This window comes from Thamnophis elegans, chromosome 16 (assembly GCF_009769535.1).
Source record: "Thamnophis elegans isolate rThaEle1 chromosome 16, rThaEle1.pri, whole genome shotgun sequence".
Lineage (NCBI taxonomy): Eukaryota > Metazoa > Chordata > Lepidosauria > Squamata > Colubridae > Thamnophis > Thamnophis elegans.
The window spans coordinates 30806055-30830545 of record NC_045556.1 but is presented as its reverse complement, the minus strand read 5'-3'; the positions used below and the strand labels follow the sequence as shown (position 1 = coordinate 30830545).

General features: G+C 45.6%; 1 protein-coding gene across 1 annotated transcript in view; it reads right to left on the bottom strand.

Annotated features, from left to right (window-relative positions):
• The window catches only part of COL27A1 (collagen type XXVII alpha 1 chain), a 196993-nt gene that overhangs the window by 13143 nt on the left and 159359 nt on the right, over positions 1–24491 (bottom strand). Inside the window, exons 46-60 of the mRNA XM_032233211.1 lie at positions 24297–24350; positions 17888–17944; positions 16966–17019; positions 15146–15199; positions 14593–14646; positions 11573–11626; positions 10768–10875; positions 9654–9761; positions 6449–6556; positions 5902–5955; positions 4089–4151; positions 2706–2759; positions 842–877; positions 708–725; positions 228–263 (exon numbers count right to left, since the gene is read on the bottom strand). Of these exons, the coding sequence (XP_032089102.1) occupies positions 228–263; positions 708–725; positions 842–877; positions 2706–2759; positions 4089–4151; positions 5902–5955; positions 6449–6556; positions 9654–9761; positions 10768–10875; positions 11573–11626; positions 14593–14646; positions 15146–15199; positions 16966–17019; positions 17888–17944; positions 24297–24350 (912 nt within the window). The remainder of the gene's footprint in view (positions 1–227; positions 264–707; positions 726–841; positions 878–2705; positions 2760–4088; positions 4152–5901; positions 5956–6448; positions 6557–9653; positions 9762–10767; positions 10876–11572; positions 11627–14592; positions 14647–15145; positions 15200–16965; positions 17020–17887; positions 17945–24296; positions 24351–24491) is intronic.

Genomic DNA, 24491 nt, shown 5'->3' with positions numbered 1-24491 from the left:
CTATCTATCAGCTGTGTGGCACAGTGGTTAGAATGCAGTGTTGCAGGCTAACCTGCTTAGAGAGGGCTGTATAAGTATTGTAGAGCGGCATATAAGTGCTATTACTGTTGCTATCGCTATCTCTAGTATTCAGGTTCCACAGCCCAGATGCAGGAAAGCTTACGCCATCCTGGTGTGCTTTTGAAGACAAACACAACAAAAAACCAAATTATATTTTAAATATATACCGGGGGGCCTGGAGGTCCACGGGGTCCTGGGATACCCTAGGAAGACAAGTCAAGATAAATCACGATTATAATTGTATGTATAATTGTAAGCATTGGCCATGTAATACTGGTAAGATTTTTATATGTTAAATGGACTAATGATGATGTAATGAATAATTGACACATATATGAATAGAGACATTGAAGCAGCCGGTGTGAACTTAAATGGACTCCAGAGGATGGTAGAGGACAGGAAGGCCTGGAGGAACGTTGTCCATGGGGTCGCGATGAGTCGGACACGACTTCGCAACTAAGAACAACAAATCGAAGCCACCTTATGTATGCTTGGTTTTAGTACCAACACTTGGATTGTAATTTCAATTTTTTCCCCCTTTTCATACAGAAAATGTTTCCAAAGAACGGCAGATGGACTTTAAAAGAATTGAGTTTTTTCTTGGGGTGGAAGGAGCAGTCTTGATGGGACAACATAGCCATACTTACCCTTGGACCTTGGAGACCCTGAAAAAGGAAACAAAGAAGGAGATGAAAACAGGTCCTCCCCAGAAGAGCCGAGACCAAAGCGTGTGGGTGCAAAATGACTTTCACACCCATGGCACAGAATGGACAACACTCACCGTTTCCCCTGGGCTCCCTTTCTCTCCTTTTGGACCCTGGGGGGTAAAAGGTGACAAAATGCACACTTGTTACACGTGTAAGATGCCTGCACATTCCAATATAATAAAAAGCTCCAAAGTCACTGAAGTGTGAATCAGCCCCGAGCGTGAGAAAGATGGAGAACATCTTGCCTTCAGAAGTTGTGATTGCTCCATCACTGGAGGATTTTAAGAAGAGATTGGACAACCCATTTGTCTCCAATGGGATAAGGTCTCCTGCCTGAGCAGGGGGTTGGACTAGAAGACCTCCCAAGGTCCCTTCCAACGCTAATGTTCTGTTATTCCGCTACACATGCCAAGCTCCTTCAACTGTTCATCCTATAATTTAGCCTCTAGACTCTTTATTATCTTTCTTGCTCTTCTCTGCACTCTTCTGACATAGGTTGCAAGAATTGGGTATGTCTAATTTAATGAAAGGGGACTCGGTGGCTCAGTGGCTTTCACACTGCGGATCAGAAAGGTCGGCAGTTCAACAGTTGCCACATAATGGAGTGAGCTCATGTGACTCGTCCCAGCTTCTGCCAACCTAGCAGTTCGAAAGCACGTAAAAAAAGCAAGTAGAAAAATAGGGACCACCTTTGGTGGGAAGGGAACAGTGTTCTGTGTCCCTTCGGTGTTGAGTCATGCCTGCCACATGACCATGGAGACCTCTTCAGACAGCGCTGGTTCTTTGGCTTTGAAACAGAGATGAGCACCACCCCTTAGAGGGGAACTTTTAACTTTTAGTTTAATGAAAAGAAGGACATGGGGGGACATGATAGCAACATTCCAGTATTTGAGGGGCCACCACAAAGAAGAGGGGGTCAATCTACTCTCCAAACCACCAGAAGGCAGGAAAAGAAGCAATGGATGAAAACAAATCAAGGAGAGAAGCAACCTGGAATTAAGAAGAAACTTCCTAACAGTGAGGACAATCAACCAGGGGAACAGAAGTTGCCTCCAGAATTTGTAGGTGCTCCATCACTGGAAGCTTTTCAGAAGAGACTGGGCTGCCATCTGTCAAAAATGGTGTAGGGTCTGCTTGGGCAGGGGGTTGGACTAGATGACCTACAAGGTCCCTTCCAACTCTGCTAATCTGTATCTAAGTTGCTGGACTGAAGGGTTAAAATTGTCTAGAAAACACCATGTGTGAAAAAGATGACCCTGGGAAGAAATCCAAGTAGGACAACTTTGTTGACTGAGAAGGAGGAACGATGGTGCCTTCCAGATGTTTGGGCTTCAGCTCATATCACCTCCAACAGCTTGGCTTGACATCAAGAGGCCATTGCCCCAAACATCTGCCTGTATTAGGTGCCCATTTATACTTTTAAATATTTCTTTTCTATGTTCAGGCAAAGCGAAAATCTGGCGCTTGTAGTTTGATGGTCAAAATGGATCAACTTTCAGATCTCAGTTTTGGAATGAAAGATACACACACATACCCGGTTGTGTACCATCACAATTTTTCCTGGTGTAATGCCTTGGGATGCTGCATCGGGACAGATCACAACAGAAGACCCAAAGACCATGCGACATAGGAATCATTGCAATAATTCAAGATATTAACCACAGTTGTAGGTCTTCTGGATCACACTGGAGGTTGAAGGATCTGCACCAGCTTTGAAGAGAAGTCCACTTTCATTCGAAAAAGGGGCAGAGCTGTCACAGTCTCAAGCTAAGGTGAGGAACTGTGGATTTCGAATTTTGTTTTGTTTTTACAAAGGGCACCGAAACGGTGAGTGTTGAGAATATGACAGCAATGATGGCTGTAGAAAATTCCACAGCACCTTGAGAGGAAATGTGCTAATCTTAGGAAGATGAATGGAAAAGGGAGATAGACACTTACAGAGTTTCCTGGTGGGCCTGAAATCCCAACTGGACCAATGACACCTTTTGAGCCCTATGAAAACAAACAATCAATTCATGTATTCATTGGACAAGATATATCACCATGAGAACCTCTGCTTCTCTTTCCTGGAATGGTCTCCAGCTCTGTTTCCCTGGTGGTGTCTATCCAGCTACTAGCCAGCTCCTTTAGCTTTTGAGTCCAGGCGAGGTTGGAGCCCAACCTGGCTTTCTGACCAATAGCGCCAGGTGGGTTTCAAAGCCCAACGTCCAGAAGCTCAACTAAGGAATTTGGACTTTCAGGTGACACAGCAAGGGCTACCAGACCCAGAAGAGGAGCTGCTTATTGTTACAGGTATTTCCCCTTTTCTGGGTAGAGGGAATATTTTTTCAGGGAAAGTAGGTGGAGGAGAAGACCACCCATCTTCTAACAAACCCATCCCTTGGACTACGACTACTGAGGAACCCACTCTTCTGCTCATTCTTTGGACTTGATTCCAGCAGGTAAGACTGATTGAGGAATTCATAATTAGTAGATTTTTTTTATTATTATTTTTTCCCTTCTACAACACCTTACAGTCATTACATCAACATTGTTATGTCATCATACCTGTACATGTATATAATATTTTGCTTCTATATTCACACACCTTTATACACAGTTCTATATGTATTTATATATATTGTTTTTTAGCTTAATTAATTTTATTCTTGTTTGGCAGCCATTTGTACCAATTGTTCCAAATTTCATAATATTCCGACTCTTCTTTATCTTTTAATTTCAGGGTTAATTTGTCCACCTCTGCACAATCCAAAGTTTTTTTATCACTAATTCATCCCAGGGGGGTATTATTTTGTTTCCAGCATGGGGCAAATGCTATTCTAGCTGTAGTTAGCAGATGTGTTAATATGTACTTAATTTTCTTTGTATATTTCCCTTTGATTATTCCCCGCAGAAAGATTTTGGGTTTGTATTTTATCTGTTCTCCTGTAATTTCTTGCACCCATTTCCAAATTTTTGTCCAATATTTTTGTGTTTCCGGGCAGGTCCACCATATGTGATAATAAGTCCCTTGTACTTTTTTACACTTCCAGCAGGTCGGGTTCATGTTGGCTGACTGATTGAGGAATTGGGTGATGTGGTGACCACCTGGTTGGATATGGCTAAATGGTTTTTGGCCACCAAGGAGAAAGCTGTTTCTATTGTCATGACCACCAAACGTGTCAAAAAACCTGGTCCTTTGGCTGTCCTGTTTCAGCAGCTCGGTTATGGAGTGTGCAGAAGACACAGAACTGGGACTGAAGGCATCTCACCATCTTTCAGAAGAAACCAGCTTCAGAGAGCTAGAAGGTCAAGGCAAAAGGGGTGAAGTCTTCAACTCACCCAGAGTCCTTGGGGACCTTTAGGGCCCTGGATGCCCTTCGAGCCAAGATCTCCAGGTGGCCCCTATTGAGAGAAAGAAACATTGGGTAAAAATAACCAGGTGAGAGTCCCATCTGTTCTACCCCGGGCAATGAGGTTCTGCTCGGGCAGCCAGTTAACTCCACGTTTAGGAATCTCTTTCAGACCACGTTTATTATCAGGCATCCTTAATAGCAAAACTTACAGTTCAGTGTTAAGATTCTTCTGACTTCCATGATCTATCCCATCACGTAGTGTAAAAAGATGATGATTTTATCCCCATGCTGAGTGGAGATGTAGAATGCTACTATTCCAGTTCACAAAAGCAATTGAACTACCCCGCTATAAACTTTGCATGTGGGCAAGATGCCCCGGTGGCCAATCATAAACAGAGATGTGATCACATGTCATGGAACTACTTTTCCCATAAGGCAGTCTCTGCCTGCATTTCCCATGAGGTAGTTTCTTAAAGAAGACAGTTTTTTAATTCCTACACTAGCTATATACTGCTGGGGCAGCACACCATCCACCCCTTGGACATCATCTCCTTCAGCTATCGCTTCCCTATTTTGAAAAGTATAACCATTTCAAACAATATTTTAAAAGGAGTGGCGCGGTGGCCTAGAGGCGGAGCTCTCGCCTCACAATCAGGAGGCTGTGAGTTCGATCCTGGGTAGAGGCAGATATTTCTCGCCCTGGGCATAATGAGAAGATCTATCTGCCGAACAAAACAGGAAAGGCATCCGGCCAATAAACACTCTGTTAGCTCCATTGAATTGACCCGACTCCACCCCGAAAAGGGATTATGAGGTTGTTAAATGAAGACGATGACTTTAAATAATATTTTAAAATATCCCGAAGTAGAATGGCACCTTACATCTAAGTTGCAAACACCTCCACTGTTATTAGTCTCTCTTTCCCTTCCTTCTGAAATGGGCCCTGCCCCCCAAACAGAAATTGAAGCTGTACTCAGAGTAGGTGGCAGCAAAGAAACTTAAGTCCTCCTCTAGAGCAGGTCATTCATGAGTGGTCCCACCCAACGTGCGTAGAGATCAACCATCTGCAGCTGCCATTTTGAGAGCAGGCTCAGCCCTCATGTTCAACCTTTCTATGTAAACCAGTGGCGAAATTCAATTTTTTTAACTACCGGTTTTGTGGGCGTGGCTTGGTGGGCCTGGTAGGGGAAGGACAGTGCAAAATCTCCATTCCCTCCCCACTCCAGGGGAAGCATACTGCAAAATCTCCATTCCCATCCCACTCCAGGGGAAGCATACTGCAAAATCTCCATTCCCATCCCACTCCAGGGGAAGCATACTGCAAAATCTCCATTCCCATCCCACTCCAGGGGAAGCATACTGCAAAATCCCCATTCCCTCCCCACACCTGGGGAAGGATACTGCAAAATACCGATTCCCTCCCTACTCAAGGAGAAGGATACTGCAAAATCTCCATTCCCTCCCCACTCCAGGGGAAGGACACTGCAAAATCTCCATTCCCTCCCCACTCCATGGGAAGGATATTGCAAAATCTCCATTCCCATGCCACTTCAGGGGAGGGATACTGCAAAATTCCCATTCCCATCCCACCCCAGGGGAAGGATACTGCAAAATCTCCATTCCCTCCCCATTCTAAGGGAAGGACACTGCACAAACTACTCAAAATTTCCGCTACCGGTTCCCTAGAACCTGTCAGAACCTGCTGGATTTCACCCCGGATGTGGACCCCCGGCACAAAACATGGCCTGTCTCTGAATCAAGAACTCGGCATGACCTTATTAGGGAAGGTAGCAACTCACCTTTGGCCCAAAGAGCCCAGCAATCCCTGGTAATCCCAATTCGCCGAAGTCTCCCTAGATAAGATTTTTCAAGGAGCAGGAGGAGAAACAACAAGAAGAACAGAATGATGCCAAAAAAATGAACAGTCTGAATTTCCCCTTTTGTAGAAATTGGGAAAGAAAAATGCGCCCCCCTCCCCCCAAAAAACCAGATGGATTTTTTTTAGCTCTCAAAACAAAACCACCCTCTCCTCCACTATCATAGCTTGGCTTGGGAAGAAGTCTGCTCGTCTCTCCCAGCTTCGGTGGGTTTTGCTGTACTTGATGTCTTAATCTCAGCATATTTGGCAGAGGCTGATCCCCAGGAATAAGAGAGGAGATGAAGAAGAACCTGGCGTGGACAGCCCACGTAACTTCAGGAAATTGAATGCAGAAGATCGGATGTTTGGCAGCTCTATTCTCTCTACCTGCCCCATCAATCAACCAGCAGCAGAAGAACTCGTTTTTCTTGGCCTGAAGAGCGATCTCAACCAACAAACGTCCGCAGATATCGCACGCATCTACTCACCGGCTGTCCTTTGGGTCCTGGATCACCGGAGGTCCCAGGGAGTCCCATTCCACCCTGAGAACCTCTTTTCCCCAATGGACCAGTCTCTCCAGGCACACCCCTTTCTCCCTAAAAGACAAAAGCCACCAAATATTCCATCAACGTACAGATTTCCAGAAGTCCTCCAGCCACTGAAGACTGAAGTTCTTCGCCCTTCGTTTGAACCCGGATCTCCAAAAATCCGAGAACAAAGACTTTGCTGCATCGCCAGCATCTACATCCCTTTTTTTTCCAATCATTTTTTTTATTTTTTATATTCTTTATACATATCAACGTATGAATGGTGTGGTAACTGGGCAGTGGTGGGATTCAAATAATTTAACAACTGGTTCTCTGCCCTAATGACCATCTGGGTAGGTGGGGCTCAGTGGTCATGTGACTGGGTGGGCGTGGCCAACTCAAGGTCACTCAGGCCGATGGACGCTTCGCCTTAGCTGTTACAATGTAATAAGGGTTAAGGGTTAACCAGAGAGGCAGTTTCTGTAAGCAGGGCAATCAAGATTAGGCTAGAAACAACACTAGAATGTTTCCCTTCTGCCTTCCTTACAGGATTAGCCCTGTAAAGTGGGAAAAAACAAAAGATTTCTTCCAACAATCGGTTCTCTGAACTACTTAGAAAGTTACCAACCGGTTCTCCTGAATAGGTGCGAACTGACTGAATCCCACCACTGTAACTGGGTAACATATATTTCAATGTACAGATAAACATAGTCTTATTATTCCTAAATCTTATATTTCATTTCCATTTTTTCATATTATTTATACATGTCTTTTATTATCACTCTCCCTTTCTGTCCTTTTGTATATTTTAACGTTAATATATAACTATTATTTCCCCCCCCTATTTTCTATCCCTATTTTAACTTTTTTTACCCCTCTCATATCATTATAATATTCAAAGATGTGTTTTCCACCTATTTTGTTGTTCATATTTCCATAGTTAAATCAATGTTCCATCCTTCATTGTTCCATTTTTCAATATCCCCTTATACAGTTTTAATATCAATCACAATCATTTATACATTGAAAGGATTTCTATTCATGTTCTTTCCAGTTCTTCAATCCATATAATTCTACTATTAATACACATGTTTAGATTAATATATATTTATATTTATTTCCCTAATCGCCCCTTAAGTTCCACTGTTATTCATACTTTATACATATTTAGTAGTACAATTATTCAAAGTCTATTTTTCAACATCCTTGGGAACGCTTTGTTACATCCTGAATTTGAGACCGATGCGCCAAAGAAAGCGGCGGAAGATTCAAAAATGCCACGTCCTCCACCTGCCTCCCCAAAATAACATTGATTCTAAACTTAACCTGGGAAAATCGTAGTAGTAGTACTTTATTGTCATTGCACCTCGGACAACGAAATTAAATGCCGTCTTCGGTGTACATCGTACATAAGAAAAACTATAAAAATAAAAACACCAACGGACATCCTTCACATTTGATGGAATTAAATTGAAAACCCCTGATACTGCATTAATATTGCCCTATACAGAAGAGTTCAAAATAGTTACTGCTCTAAGCTGTTTTTCAGCCGATTTGTTCTGGTTTTTATTGTCCGGTACCGGCTGCCAGATGGTAATAGTTAAAAAAAAAGGGTGCCCAGGATGAGATGGATCTTTAAGGATGTTATGAACTTTCTTAAGGCAGTGGGAACTCTAAAGCTCTTCCAAAGAGGGGAGAGGGCAACCCATGATCCTCTGGGCAATGATGTTGACCCTCTGGAGCGCATCCTATCTGCCCCTGTGCAATTGGCCAACCACACACATGTGCAGTAAGTTAAAATACTCTCTCTGGTGCAGCGGTAGAAGGTCACCAGCAGTTTTCCATCCAGTTGCTGTTTCCTGAAAAGTCTCAGGTTGTATCATCTCTGCTGGGCCCTTTTAACCAGGGCTGCAATGTGAGTTGCTCCAGGTAAGTTCAGGAAAGAGCATCTTCCTTAGTAAAACTGGCAAGATTTATATTACTTTAAACCCGCCTGTCGTTCTCAACTCAGGTCGTTAGGGGGCAATGATGGTCTCAATTGACACATCCCTGGTTAAGTGAGGGAGAATTAGATCCCCATTCAACCAGTCCCCAAACTGTTCTACAACCAACTTGGGTATATCTTTTTTTTTGCAAGTTCTTTCTCACCAAATGTAAGTAAGAGAAGAACCGAAGCAAAGCAGACAGGACAAGGTCTGCTTGTAGATCCTGGGCCTTTAAACTACCAGCTTTGTGGATATTCACTCTGGAGCATTTGCACAAAAGGTTGACCCTTTCTTTGAAGCTCTTGAGGGCCATCAGTGCTGAAGATCTTCTCCAATATTGGGTTTGGCTTTCCAGTTGATATATTTAGTGGTAAGGAGGACTCTGCGTGGGCTTTTAAGGCTTGCAGTGATGGCACATTGACAGCTCAAACTGCTGGTTGATTTAAGGTCTTCACCCCACAGGTCATAGCAGTATCTCAAACATGGAGAATTCTGGGAGTTGAAGTCCACAAGTCTTAAAGTTGCCAAGTTTGGGAACTACTGCTCTAAGGTAAGGAGTTAAGGTAAGGTAAGAGGAAGGTAAAGGCTCCCCTGCACTTGTGTGCTAGTCATTCCCGGCTCTAAGGGGCGGTGCTCATCTCCGTTTCAAAGCCAAAGAGCCAAAGACGTCTCCGTGGTCATGTGGCCGACATGACTCAACGCCGAAGGCGCATGGAACGCTGTTCCCTTCCCACCAAAGGTGGTTCCTATTTTTCTACTTGCATTTTTTAACGTGCTTTAACTGCTGCGGTTGGCAGAAGCTGAGACAAGTCACAGGAGCTCCCTCCATTACGCAGAGCTGGGGATTCGAACTGGCAAACTGCCGACTTTTCTGATCAACAAGCTCAGCGCCTTAGCCCCTGAGCCCCTTTCTCAAAGAGAGAACTTAAAATCTGAATGCAAGGCAGTGGCATCAAAATGACCTCAATCCCTACCTAACATATCATCACCACCACCATCCATGTTTTTAAACTGCTAAACCTCCCAACATCTGGATATGGAATAACTAGGTATTTGAGGAAGATTTAAGAAACAATTGGACCCCACACCATACCTGACATGTTAATGAAGGTCCCAAGAAATTAGATGCAGAAAAGCCGGGGTGTAATTTCTATGCTGACAAAGAACAAGGGGGCACCAACCTTGAATCCGGTGGGACCTTGTGCTCCAGGTAAGCCAGGGACTCCAACGTTCCCTCTTTTCCCCGGCATTCCCGGGATGCCTTCTTCCCCATCCTCACCTTGTTCACCCTAATTTGGGAGAAGAGGGGAGAAAGAACATCAGCCTGGGTTAATGTCTATGGAGGTTCTCAGTCATCCAAGGCCGTGGTTTTTTCAAGAGGCAGCTGGACTTTCTGCTTTTTCTTTGAAGATGTTTTGCTTCTCTTCCAAGAAGCTTCTTCTTCAGAGGAGGAGAAGAAGAAGAAGAAGAAATGGAGGAGAAGGAGGAGGAAAAGGAGAAGGAAGAGAAGAAGAGGAGGAGGCAGAGGAGGAGAAGAAATGGAGGAGGAAAAGGAGAAGGAAGAGAAGAAGAAGAGGAGGCAGAGAAGGAGGCGGAGAAGGGGAAGGAGAAGAAGAGGAGGAGGATGGGAAGAAATGGAGGAGAAAAAGGAGAAGCAAGAGAAGAAGAGGAGTCAGAGAAGGAGGAGAAGGAGAAGGAGAAGAAGAGAAGAAATGGAGGAGGAGAAAAAGGAAAAGGAAGAGAAGAAGAGGAGGCAGAGAAGGAGGAGGAGGAGAAATGGAGGAGGAGAAAAAGGAGAAGGAAAAGAAGAAGAAGGCAGAGAAGGAGGAGGAGGAGGAGAAGTAGTAGAATAAGAAATGGAGAAGGAGGAGGCGAAGAGGAGGAGGAGAAGAAATGGAAGAGATGGAGGAGGAGAAGAAAAAGGAGAAGGAAGAGAAGAAGAGGAGGCAGAAGGAGGAGAAGTAGTAGTAGAAGAAGAAGAAATAGAGGAAGAGAAGAAGAAGAAGAAAAAGAGGAGGAGGAGGAGGAGGAGGAGGAAGGAGGAGGAGGAGGAGGAAGGAGGAGGAGGAGGAGAAGAAGCTTCTTGGATGAGAAGCGAAATGTCTTCAAAAGAAAAACCAGAAAGTCCAGTTGCCTCTTGAAAAAGCACCTTTGGGACAATCCATGTAGGTTCTTATTCATCATAACAAGTCTGATTCCTATCAACAAATCGTTATAGTGATCAATCATAATGGATGTTGTTGTATCAGTGCCATCCATAAGTCTAGGAGCCACCTTCCAAAATCTTGCACTTACTTTTTGCCCGTGGTTGCCCTCTTTTCCAGGAATCCCGTCAACTCCAGAAGGGCCCTCTTGTCCCTCTCGCCCAACGACCCCTCGGGGGCCTGGCAGGCCAAGAGAACCCTAGAAGAACAGCTCTCGGTTACTCATTGGATAGGGATGGGCACTGTGAAACAAGGTCAACACAACTTAAAGCTGTATCCACAATATAGCTTCTGAAGATAGGAGCTCCACTTTAGTCTCTACTGGTGTTCTGACCTAGGCTTCACCAAATCACGAAGCAGACTCCTTGTCCGGACAAAAACCCCTTTTTTATGAAGCTAATGTGAATTTCATCATGCACATCCAGCAAAGTCTCCCGGCAAACAGTCCTTCAAGGGTGAATTGACAATCACAGACCTTATCAGGTCCGACTCCGAAGGCAGCTGAAAACTGTTGGGCGGCCCCAGTCCCATCTCTGCCTCCGACACAGAGCCCTCATCCGAGCCTTCCCCAGACTCCAGGACTGGCCCATGTTCCTCCCCAACCTCTTCACTGTCTGAGTCTGCCACCAGCTCCTCTGGCCGCTGGCGGGCCATAACAACTGGTCTACACCACACAAGAAAGGTGTCTAATTTGAGATGTCCATTTTCGGAAGAATTTCGGAGAGAGTGGGACAGGGTAGAGAAAGGCAACACTGATGATTGGAGAGTTTAATACAATCTGGTGATGAGAATGATGAATCTGGAGCTCAACAAGAGAAAGCTGAGGATAAGCAGGAGATGGTCTGTGTATCCTGGCTGCCTGTCATCCCAGGTGAGTAAAAGCAAACTTTACTTACTGACAATCCTCGGCTGCCACTTGCACCCCGTAGCCCCCGTTTTCCTTGTTGACCCTCGGAAGGGAAAAATAAAAAAGGAACGGCATGGAGATAGCAATAGCAATAGACTTATATACCATTTTACAGTGCTTTACAGCATGCGCTAAGTGGTTTACAAAGTCAGCCTCTTGCCCCCAACAATTTTGGATCCTCATTTTACCCACCTCGGAAGGATGGAAGGCTGAGTCAACCTTGAGCCTGGTGAGATTTGAACTGTCAAATTGCAGAAGTAGCCTGCAGTACTGCACTCTCACCACGGCACCATAGAGGCTCTTTTAAACATGCACATCTCCCCATTAGGCAGAGCTGATGTGAGTTTCTCAGCTTTTCCAGTGTATAATTAGTCCTGTCCCATCTCCACATTTGTTGGTGGTGAGTTTTGGGGTACTCTTGTCTTCAATGTATGATAAAATATTGGGGAGGGGAGGGATAATTGCAGAATATTCCGCTTTTCCTAGACATGCGGAACAAGCAAATTGAGAAAGATCTCGCTAAATGAAACTAGAATTCCTCCTTGTTTCTTACTGTCTGTCTTTCCTTGGAATCTCCAATTGCTTTATCGACCAGATAGTCCCTCATTTATTGAGGTTCTTCAAAATGGACTTGCCCGGAGCCAATTGGTGTCCCCCTTTATCTGATTTAGAATAGAATAGAATAACAGAGTTGGAAGGGACCTTGGAGGTCTTCTAGTCCAACCCCCTGCTTAGGCAGGAAACCCTACGTCACTTCAGATAAATAGTTATCCAATCTCTTCTTAAAATCTTCCAGTGTTGGAACATTCACAACTTCTGGAGGCAAGTTGTCCCACTGATTAATTGTTCTAACTGTCAGGAAATTTTGCCTTAGTTCTAAGTTGCTTCTGTCCTTAATTGGTTTCCACCCATTGCTTTTTGCCCTACCCTCAGATGCTTTGGAGAATAGCTTGATTCCCTCTTCTTTGTGGCAACCCCTGAGTTATCAGAACACTGCTATCATGTCTCCTCTAGCCTTCTTTTCATTAAACTAGACATACCCAGTTCCTGCAACTGTTCTTCAGATGTTTTAGCCTCCAGTCCCCTCATCCTCTTTGTTGCTCTTCTCTGCACTCTTAGCAGTTAGCAGTTAGACTTATATACCGCTTCATAGGGCTTTCAGCCCTCTCTAAGCGGTTTACAGAGTCAGCATATTGCCCCCAACAATCTGGATCCTCATTTTACCCATCTCGGAAGGATGGAAGGCTGAGTCAACCTTGAGCCGGTGAGATTTGAACAGCCGAACTGCAGAACTGCAGTCAACTGAAGTAGCCTGCAGTGCTGCACTCTAACCACTGCGCCACCTCAGCTCTTTCTAGAGTCTCCACATCTTTTCTACATCGTGGTGACCAAAACTGGATGACATATTCCAAGTGTGGCCTTACCAAGGCCTTATAAAGTGGTATCAACCATTCACGTGATCTTGATTCTCTCCCTCTGTTGATGCAGCCTAGAACTGTGTTGGCTTTTTTGGCAGCTGCTGCACATGGCTGGCTCCTATTTAAATGGTTGTCCACTAGGACTCCAAGATCCCTCTCCCAGTTATTACTATTGAGCACCTATACAGTACTTTTGCATTTGGTTTTTCTTGCCTAAATGTAGAACGTTACTCTTTTCACCATTGAATTTCATTTTGTTAGATAGTGCCCAATGTTCAAGTTTGTCAAGATCCCTCTGTATGTTAAGCCTATCTTCTGGAGTGTTGGATATTCCTGCCAGCTTGGTGTCATCTGCAAATTTGGAGAGTTCCCCATTTATCCCCCCGTCCAAATCATTGATGAAGATGTTGATGAGTACTGGGTCTAAAACAGAGCCTTGAGGTTCACCACTGCATACTCCCCTCCATGTAGATGCTGTTCCATTGAGGACTAACCGTTGAGTGAGGTTGGTCAGCCAGCCATGAATCCATCTGGTGGTGATGCTGTCTAACCCACATTTTTCTGTTTTATCTAGGAGAAGGTTATGGCCTACTTTATCAAATGCCTTACTGTAGTCCAAGTAAATATTGATTTCAGATCTTTCATAACCAGAAAACCCAGCTAGCTTTTCAATCACTCATTCAGAGCCCGTAAGATTTGACGTCCCTCCATAGTAAAAACAAATAGGTAATCAAAACATCTCCTCACATAGACAAGTAGCCTATCAAGTGAAGCAACTGGGTGTGCCAACTTAACATCTGTAAAAGGAAAGCACCATCTCTGCATGCAGAAATGGCTGTTTTCTTCTACAGATGTTCTGTGGCCTTCAATCAAGCCATGCAGCAAACATTCAAGATAACCATCTTCTTCGGACCTAGGTTTCCTGTTACAATAAAAAGCACATGCTTAGTCCCCCCCAAAAAACCTCTTTTTATTTCAAGCCAGTCATGACTCACAAATAGTTTGTAAAGAGTCCAACAGAAGTCTGCCAAAGTCTTTCGGGATAAGGCTGATAAGGACCCACCTTTATCTCCCTTGAAACGCTGCCAAAGACTAATTGCCAATTAGCTTTGCAAGGCCACACGGAGCACAGAGTCAAAACGGAGTTTCAGAGTTTAAACCGACCAGAACGAACAAAGTTGCTTCCTGCAAAGGCTCCTATGCCTTTGCTCCGCCTTTATGTCCTATGGGAGGGGCCAATCATCTCCAAGCCTTACTCCCGAGTCGCCCCTTTTGTCTTAACAGTTCTTGCCTTCTGGCACATGCACACACTGGGAACAGGCTCCCCCTGTTCCTCTGCCTCACTGATGAGGCTCCGGAGGCAGCACATAACTCCAAGATGGCCCTGTTCCCCTCTCTCTCTCCCCGATGCAGAGCCCTCGTCCAATCCTTCGCCAGACCCCAGGTCTGGCCCTTATTCCTCCCCAACCTCCTCACTGTCCCACTCTGCTGCCAGCTCCGCAAGCCACTGGCGCACCAAAACACATCTCTCCAACTCAACCTGACCTGTTATGAGAAAGCCATCAAGCCATGTCCGCTTTCCAAAACATACCGGAGTCCCTTTGGATCCTTTCAGGCCTGGGATTCCTGGGGGTCCTGGATGTCCCTGGAAAAATAAAAGGAAAGAACCAAAACTAAAATCCTTGGAAAGATCTCCTTTCATAGAACACCAAGACTGAGCAAAGAAGGACAGAAGGAATCACTTGGAACAGGGAGGTCCAACCTTGTCAACTTCAAGTCTTGTGAATTTCAATTCCCAGAATTCCATGCTGGACAGGACAATTCTGAGAATCCAAGTCCACAAAGTGGCCAAGGTTGGACACCCCTGACTTAGAGGAAGAAGGGCAGATGTTGCTTTTCCCCGCCGTGGTGGAGATGGGACAATCACTTGGTCCCGCTGAACATCCTAAGTAGACCTCCAGAGCAACACGACAGCTTTTAGAATTGCATCCCTGGTCCCCAGGAAAGGAACTGAGAACATCAGCCCAAGGCGAGAAGAAATGTGGATTCGGAAGTCCCTCCTTGGATGGCGTTGTGACCTCCACTGGAAGAGACTCTTCAGAAGAAGACAGGAGGAAATGCAACAACCACAGTGGCTTTCTTACAGGCAAACCTTGCTGCCCGGAATTTCCTCGTTCGCCGTCAATTCCTTCTCGGCCCTGGAGGAAAACCAGAGAGAGAGAGAGAGAGAATTCAAGTCAATAATTCATTCAACCATTTTTGGTCCAGAAGGAAAAGTTCTCCTCCTCGCCTTGTTATTTTCTCCCCATCGCTCAAAGACTACAGGATCTCCTTCTCACATACATCCCTGCTGGAAAAAAAATTCAGCATTCGGATTTTTCCTCTCCCCTCCTGTTGCAACAGGGGGAAGGGATGTTAGCATCCTTGTCCCTCCGGATGAAAAAAGGTACATTCAGAAGACCACATACAAAAAGCACTTCGTGGCATTTTGCAGGGAGATTGCATCACCTTTTTTACAGATCTACCCTGGAGAAATATGTCTTCAAGGACCAAAGCAGGATGACTTGTCTTCTTTTGATTTTTTAAACTTCTTTTTGTAATTTAGATTAGCATCTGTGTAAAGGATTGGAAGGAGAAAACTTGCAAACGTGACGAGATGTCGTAGAAGGAAGCCATCATGGATGAAGTGGAATTCTGCCTCATTCAACTAAAGTGTTCCTTCTGGGCTTCAATTCCCAGAATTCCCCAGCCAGCATGCTGGCGGAGGAAATCTAGGAGTTGAAGTCCACCTATCATAGAGTGGCCAATGGTGAGAAGCACTGATCTAACTGATGTCAACTTGTAAAGCGTTTCCATGACTATGATCAAGTGGACATGGAAAAGGGAGGGAGAATTCCATGCATCAATCAGAGTCCGGATCTCAGATTTCTACAGCAGGCGTGTGAGGCTCGAAAGTTCACAGCCTGCTGCAGCACCTCGTTGGTGGATATGATTTATGACACAGACTGAGGGGAGGGGAGACACAGGGGCAAAGTTCAGACACCATTAACCAGAAGTCAGATTCGGCTCCGCAGAAGAACATGCCAAAATGTTGCTCCTAACAAATGACTGGATTTCTTTTGAACTTTGTCTTGAGGCTCGTAAATTAATTGGGGCAACTTTTGGAAACTTCACAGAGAGCCGAATCTTCACAATTGTGCTTCCGGTGGTGGGAGTGAAAAATGTTAGCAACCAGTCCTCTGCCTGGTTGCTGGGTGGCCGTGGCCATGATGGGCATGGCCTACTCAGCCTCCTGCACCGTGGCGGAGGGGGGGTGCTCTTTCCAGGCTCCGAAGGCTTTCCCTGAGCCTCCAGGAAGGCAAAAATGGCCTCCCCCAGGCTGGGGAGGCGTTCCGGGGGCCAAAAACAGGGCCATTTATGGACTTCCCGGAGGCCCGTTTTTCACCCTCCCAGAGCCTCCGCATGGGCCCTGCACGTACCTCGCATCCAAAACAGGCCATGTGGAAACTCCTGGGAGGAGAGGGGTCAGCCAGTCCTTGCAACAACTGGTTCAGTGAACTGGATGCAAAATTAACATTAGGTTTGCCTGAACCAGTGCAAACCGGCTGAATCCTACCCCTGTGTGCTTCCCTTCTCAAAGAAAGGTCCAAGGTCTTCATTTCATTTGATGGCTGACTCAAAAGCAACAGTGGCTCCTTCCTCTGCCCTTCTGCCACCTTTCTGCTGCTGAGTTGTATCCAAATTATCCTTCCCCCAAACCAGAATGTTGGATTAAAATTCCCATCCTCCCCCAGCGATCATGTTTGAACGGAGACGGTGGATGCTGAAGAACCCCACGGAACTGGCATCTTGTCGGAACAAGTAGGGACTGCTTGGGATGTGAAGGAGAGAAGATTGCGGAGAGAAGAAAGTACTGTTCCCAAGATGGTTAATTTCCTAACCAGGTATTTGGAGAAGGACTCACAGGATAACCAGGGTCTCCAGACTCCCCGCGATCTCCCCTGTTGCCGACGGGACCCTAAAAAAAAGAGAGGGTGAGAAAAATACAAAGCCCATGTGAGGATACACCCTGGTGTTCTAAATCCCTACAACATGTTTTAAGTCATGGCGAGGATATAGCTATCTACAGAAGCAGAGCCTTTTGGAGGATGGCCTCCAGTTAGTGAAGTGTCTCTCAAGAGAGGTCCAGTGGGCTCCATCCCTTCTCTTCTTCCCAAGGTGAGAGTGTTGTGGCCGGCCAGTGGCCAGCAGAGCTGGCAGCAGAGTCGGACAATGAGAAGGCTGTGGAGGAGGCTGGGGAAGGGTCAGAGGAGGGCTCTGTGTCAGAGGCAGAGAGGGGAGCAAGGCCATCTGGCAGTTTCCAGCTGCCTACAGAGCTGGACAGCAGTGAGGCAGAGGAACAGCTGGAGCCTGTTCCAGTGTGTACATGCACAGAGCTGCCAGAAGAAAAGCAGAGTCAAGAAATCAGGGTCAACTTGAAAGTAAAGCCACAGATGGAGGGTGAATGGCCCCTCCCATAGGAAATAAAAGAGGAGCGAAAGGGGAGTGGACTTTTGCAGGAAACTATTTGTTCATTCATTCGTTCATTCGTTTCAGGAGTCTGAAGATCTGTCCATGAATCTCAGAGACTCTGTGCCCAGCCTTTCCTTGCACAGCACCTCGTTTGGAAAATATTTACATGGCAGCTTTCCAAGCTAGATAAGGTCGGTGGTCATAAATATTCCTTTGAAAGATGGTTTCCCAGGCCTTTGCTGAATGTGAATGGGAGGAATTCACACTCGTTTAATAAAAGAGGTTTTGCCGGGACCAGGAATCTGCTTCGAGCTTTTTGGGGAAGCCAAAAGACCTTGATTGAGCAATAGTCCTGGATACAACAGGGAGCTTACTCTTTCTCCAGGTGGCCCAGGGGGTCCTTCCTTCTTCCCGTCATCACCTTGTTCTCCCTGAAAAAGAAAACACAAAATACGTGGTTCACAGGGCAAAGATGGCTAGTTCGACATGGCAGTAAAGACTAGTAGCAATAGCAATAGCACCGAGACTTATATATCGCTTCACAGTGTTTCACAGCCCTCAGACAGACAGGATAAGATAGATTGGATGGATGGATGGATGGATGGATGGATGGATGGATGGATGGATGGATGGATAGGATAGGATAGGATGGATGGATGGATGGATGGATGGATGGACAGACACAGACAAACAGACAAACCAATAGCAACAGCACTTAGACATATACCGTGCTTCACAGCCCTCTCTAAGCAGTTTACAGAGTCAGCCTCTTGTCTATCTGGGTCCTAACTATCTGGGTCCTCATTTGACCCACCTCGGAAAGACGGAAGGCTGAGTCAACCTTGAGCCAGTCAGGATTGAACTGCTGGCAGTGGGCAGAGTCAGCCTGAAATGCTGCATTCTAAACACTGTGTCCACCACAGCTCCTAATGCAACATCCAATTAGCTACAGCCTACAGCAATAGACTTGTATACCGCTTCACAGTGCTTCGCAGCGCTCTCTAAGCCCTCTCTAACCCACCTCAGAAGGACTGAAGGCTGAGTCAACCTTGAAATGCAGGCAGTGGGCAGAGTTAGCCCGCACTACTGCATTCTAACCACTGTGCCACCATGGCTCTAAATCTAACTTTGAGTGAGTGCTCACAGGCTCCCTGCTTCCCTCTCTTTTGCCAAGCGATAGGCAGTGGCCAAGGGCAGACAACTGGTTTTTCTAAGCATCCGAAGACAATGAACACACCATAGGGGAGGAGAATTTAAGCTTTATGAATAGCTTTAGCAGGCAGATTGCAACCAAAATATGAAGCATAATATGCCAAGCAAAAGGCTGTCCATTCAGCTCTTCAGAGTGCATGTTGATAACAACAGAGATACACCAGAGGCCCTGGGTGCGCAGTGCTGAGCACTGAAGCAGAAACGGAGAGCTCGAAGAGCAATTCTAGGACACTTATTAAATTTGGCACCAAGATTTCCTCAGCCAAAAGACTGCAAGACCTGATCTTGATTGGATAACTCTCCTGCTTGAGTAGGGGGTTGGACTAGAAGACCTCCAAGGTCCCTTCCAACGCTTGTTATTCTGTTCTGTTCAACTTCTTAAATGCAGGAAAGAGAACGGGACCTGATGTTTTTTCTACAATGATTCAATTACCAATACAGCGACAACAGAGGTTATCTTATTACGGTAAATGCTTCCCCTCCTACTGTTGTGGCTGGCCAGTGGAGCTGGCAGCAGATTCGGACAGTGAGGAGGTTGGGGAGGAACCTGGGCCAGTCCTGGAGTCTGGGGAAGGCTCTGATGAGGGCTCTGTGTCGGAGGCAGAGAGGGGGCCAGAACCGTCTGACAGTTATCAACTGCCTTCGGAGTCGGACATCAGTGAGGCAGAAGAACAGCTAGAACCAGTTCCCAGTGTGTATATGCGCAGAGCTGCCAGATGAAGGGAGCAGCTAAAGAACAGGGGTCGACTTGGGAGGAAGGCCACAGGTGGACGATGAATGGCCCCTCCCAGAGGAAATAAAAGAGGAGCGAAAGGGGAGTTTGCAGGAGGCCATTAGTTCGCTTCATTGGTTTGTGACTCTCGGAGACTCCTTGCCAAAGTTCTGCAGATATCGTCCTGGCAGCTCTCCAAGCCAGAGAAGGTCTGTGACTGCAAATCCTCCCTCGAAAGACTTTGCTGGATGTGAAGGAGCAGAATTCACAGGAAATTAATCTGTCGGGAACCAGGAGTTTGCTTGGGACGCCTCAGTCAGAACACTACTACAGCCAATAACTGCATAGAGTGCTCCACAGGTAGCTAGTGACCACCACTTCAAGCTAGTGACCAAAGTTACAACAGCAAAGTCCTCTGGCTTATCAACATTGAAACAGCCTTGGGGTCACGTGATTAAAATGCTTGGAAACTGGTCTGCATTTACGAAGCTTGCAGGGATCATGTGATCCCCATATGTGACCATCTCAGGTCATAAAATTGCGTGTGACTCACTGAGCAACCACCTCGGTTAACAATGGAAATCCCAGTGCCAACTTGCATTCGTAAGTTGAGGACTACCTGCATTCGGAATGGGAGCAGAGCTCGCTCGGATGATAAAGTAAGGTAAAGGTTTCCCTCGCACACATGTGCTAGTCGTTCCCAATTCTAGGGGGCGCTGCTCATCTCCGTTTCAAAGCCGAAGAGCCAGCGCTGTCCGAAGACGTCTCCGTGGTCATGTGGCCGGCATGACTCAACGCCAAAGGCGCACGGAACGCTGTTCCCTTCCCACCAAAGGTGGCTCCTATTTTTCTACTTGCATTTTTTACCTGCTTTCAAACTGCTAGGTTGACAGAAGCTGGGACAAGTCACGGGAGCTCCCTCCGTTACGTGGCGTTAGGGATTCGAACCGCCGAACTGCCGACCTTTCGGATCGACAAGCTCAGCGTCTTAGCCACTGAGCCACCGCAATGAAAATCTCGCAAACAATGGCGCCTCTTAAAATCTGCAAACAAGGAACCTTGTTGTCACTCCTACAGCTCAATCCGCAAGGCCAGCTGGAGTAAAAAGACACCTCTGGTTTGGATCCAAAAAGAATTTAAACCATAAAGCCATGTTCCAAAATATATTGGGGGGAGGGGGAGGAAGAAACCCCCATCCAACTGAAAAACTCGATGAAGCAGCTGTTGGCAAACTCGTAAACTCCAGCTGACGGGATTTCTCGTAAAATTGCAGGTTGGCAAGAGAGGGAAAAATGTGCTGAAGGTGTTTTTTAGGAAAAGTAATAAAGTTAGAATCCTGCACACTTCCTTTGCGAGGAAATTCGGTCAAGACCAGCCAGTTCTGGAAACGATGACATTCCTGCCTTGCTATTGAGACGGATAACAACGGAGAAGCAGGCAGGGTTTCTAAAACCACACCGCGCAATTGTTTAAAAATGTTATTCTGCTCCTTGCTCTCGTGCCTGGACCGTTTAATTCTTCTTCTTGTGGTTTCTTCCTACATCATCAATCTTCTCAAAATGAGGCTTCCGGTGGATTTGGAATGGCTTAAGTGTATCCCTGAAAGAGCCAGGAAGGACAATAATAATAATAATAGAGTTGGAAGGGACCTTGTAGGTCATCTAGTCCAACCTCCCGCCCAAGCAGGAGACCTTACAGCATTTCTGACAGATGGCAGTCCAGTCTCTTCTTGAAAGCCTCCAGGGATGAAGCTACTACAACTTCTGAAGGCAACTTCTGTTCCATGGGTTGATCTCGCTGTCCTTATTTCCAAGTTGAATCTCTCCTTGGTCAGTTTATTATTCCTTCTCTGGCCTTCTGGTGCTTTGGAAAATAGCTTGACCCCCTCCTCTCTGGGGCAGCCCCTCAAATATTGGAAGGCTGCTATCATGTCTCCCCTGGTCCTTCTCTTCCCTAGACTAGCCATGCCCAGTTCCTGCAACCATTCATCGTATGTTTTAACCTCCAGTCCCCTAATCATCCTGGTTGCTCTTCTCTGCACTCTTTCTAGTGTCTCAATACCATTTTTATAGTGTGGTGGCCAAAACTGGTTGCAGTATCCAGAATAAGACAGAGCAAAAATGGAAGATTTGGGATGAGGAATGAAAGGCAAGCCATTTTTCCCTCCTCCTCCCAGGAGTCTCAATGCCTACACTGTTTCCTCAAAAAATAAGACCTCCCTGGATAATAAGCCCAATCGGGCTTTTGAGCGCATGTGCTAAAATAAGCCCTCCCACCAAATAAGCCCTCTCCCAAAATATTGCAACACAGCAGCAGCCATGAGGTGACCATGCTCGCTGCCTCCTGCACCTCAAAAATAATAAGACCTCCTTGAAAATAAGGCCAAACGCTTATTTCAGGGGTCAAAAGAAAATAAGACCCTGTCTTATTTTTGGGGAAAGACGGTATTTGTTAAAAAAGGGTGAAGTTCTCTCATCTCACAGTAAATAAAATACTTTTGCTCCATTTGGTCGTACAGTTGAAACCCAACATCCCAAACTGCGCAATGCAAATATGTACACCGGGTTTGAAATTGAGAGAGAAGGGGGAGGGGAGCGAGCTATGTGTAGATGGATGGATTGAAGTTTGAAACAATCTCAGCAGAGATTCCGTATCAGTTCCCTGCTGGCTGAAAGAATAAATTATTATTATTTTTGAAAAGTTAATGGGGAAAAAGAAAAAAACTCCTGATCAGGAACCTGCAGTAAGTATGAATGGAAAAGGAGAGAGTGAGGACAGATCCCTTCCTAACATCCGCCGTCTCTGGGTGGGAAAAAATTGCTTTGCAATTTGGAAGAGACAGAAATGAGATTTTCCAGCTGGATTTCCCTTTCTAACTTTTTTTTTTAACTGTCTGGTTTGGCTCTGCAACCAAACAAGACAAACAGATAAATGGAAATGCAGAAAAAAACATTGCTATCAACCTGCCTTCCATTGAGGACCTGCACGCTGCACGAGTAAAAAAGAGGGCTGTGAAAACATCTACACACCCCTCGCATCCTGGACATAAATTGTTTCAACTCCTACCCTCAAAGCGACGCTATAGGGCACTGCACACCAAGACAACTAGACACAAGGACAGTTTTTTCCCCCTAATGCCATCACTCTACTTAACAACTAATTCCCACAACACAGTCAAACAATTTACTAAGACTGTATTATTATTATTATTCTCATCCCTCCTAGTAACTATCTCTCCCTACTTATGACTATAACCACGTTGCTTGTATATTTCAATTTATATTGTTTTTATTTGTTTCCTAGTACCATTTGATAGCTTATTATAACCTATGACTATCACTAAGTGTGGTATCTTGTGATTCTTGAGGAATGTATTTTTTTAAATGTGCACTAAGAGCTTATGCACCAAAGACAAATTCCTTGTGTATCCAATCACACTTGGCCAATAAAGAATTCTATTCTATTCTTTGCTTGGCAAGGACTACTGACAGAGCTTCAAATAGACTGATCCAAGAAGAATCATCAACTAGGATACACCACCAACGTGCCAGCGATGGGGAGAATCAGCCGGCCAAGAACAGACCAACTTTCGAGGACACTAAAGTTTTTAATCCCTTGACATTTCAACTCATCGAGTTCCTTATTGGTGTCTTCATGAAGTTGCTCCTTGGTTCTTTTCCAAAAGGGTGTGTAGGACATTCTCTTCAAGGATGGTTGGTACTACAAATACACATCTGTTGACAGCTCTCCCATCCAAAAATGACCAGGTCTGACCCTGCTTAGCTTCCCAGACCAGAAAAAGGGTCTCTACCTCTGCCACCACCTCCTCCTCCTCCTCCTCCTCTTTCTTCTTCTTTTCTTCCTCCTTCTCCTTCTTCTGCCATATCTGTCATCGGACGTTGGCGATAATGCTGGCGATCCTATTTTTTATGAACAGCCACACGAAAAAAGAGCTGCTGTGTTTTGTCCAAACCAGTCCCTTAGATTTTGAAGCCATGATGTTGTTCTCCTTCTGCCTGGACCTCATTTGCCTTCAACCTTTCCCTGGAGGATTAAGTGAAGGATGCCGTATTTTTCCGGGTATCGCATACCATGTCTGAAATATTCTAACTTTCGCTTTTTAATGGCTTTGATGATTTTCCCTTGGCTTTTTCGTGATTGAGAGGATGGTCCAGCCATGAAGGTTATAGAGATATTATGTTATAATTTAGGATAAAGAGAGATCCAACCTAGAACCGAGGAGAACATTCCTTTCACTGAAAATTGAACAATTGATTAGTGGAACCCATGAATTTATGGAGGAGGAGGAGGAGGAGGAGGAGGAGGAGGAGGAGGAGGAGGAGGAGGAGGAGGAGGAGGAGGATGATGATGATGATGATCGGTTGCCACAAAGAAGTGGGGGTCAACTGTTCTCCAAAGCTCGTGAAGACTGAACAAGAAGCAACGGATAATCAAGGAGAGAAGCAAGCTAGAACCAAGGAGAAATTTTCTGACAGTAAGGACAATAAACCAGTGGAATGACTTGCCTTCAGAAGTTGTGAATGTTCCAACACTGGAGGTTTTCAAGAAAAGACTGGATAGGCATTTGCATGGAATGGTATAGGTTCTCCTGCTTGAGCAAGCGGTTAGACTGGAAGACCTCCAAGGTCCTTTCCAGCCCTATTATTCTACATTATGTAATACCAGCCTACCTCCTTCACTCCTGATCTTTCCCCATAGCAATGGTTGGATGATACAAGGATAGAGCTCAGAAAGTAGAGTAAGAAAGGGCTTTTATCAAAAGGTCTTTGCAATGAAGCGGGACCATATTATTTCTTTCTTTTGAAGTTGCCCGTTCAACATCCATTCTGACCATTTACCTTTTCCCCTTTAGGTCCAGGAAATCCAATGGGGCCTGGTGAACCTGTGTGTCCCTGCAAAGGAGAAGAAAGGGAATGACAATGAAATTCCATCTTCTGTTGGGGCTCGCTAGCGGCAAGTGGTGCTGGCAGCAGATTTGGACAGCGAGGAGATTGGGGAGGAACACGGAATTTGGGGAAGGCTCTGAAAAGTGT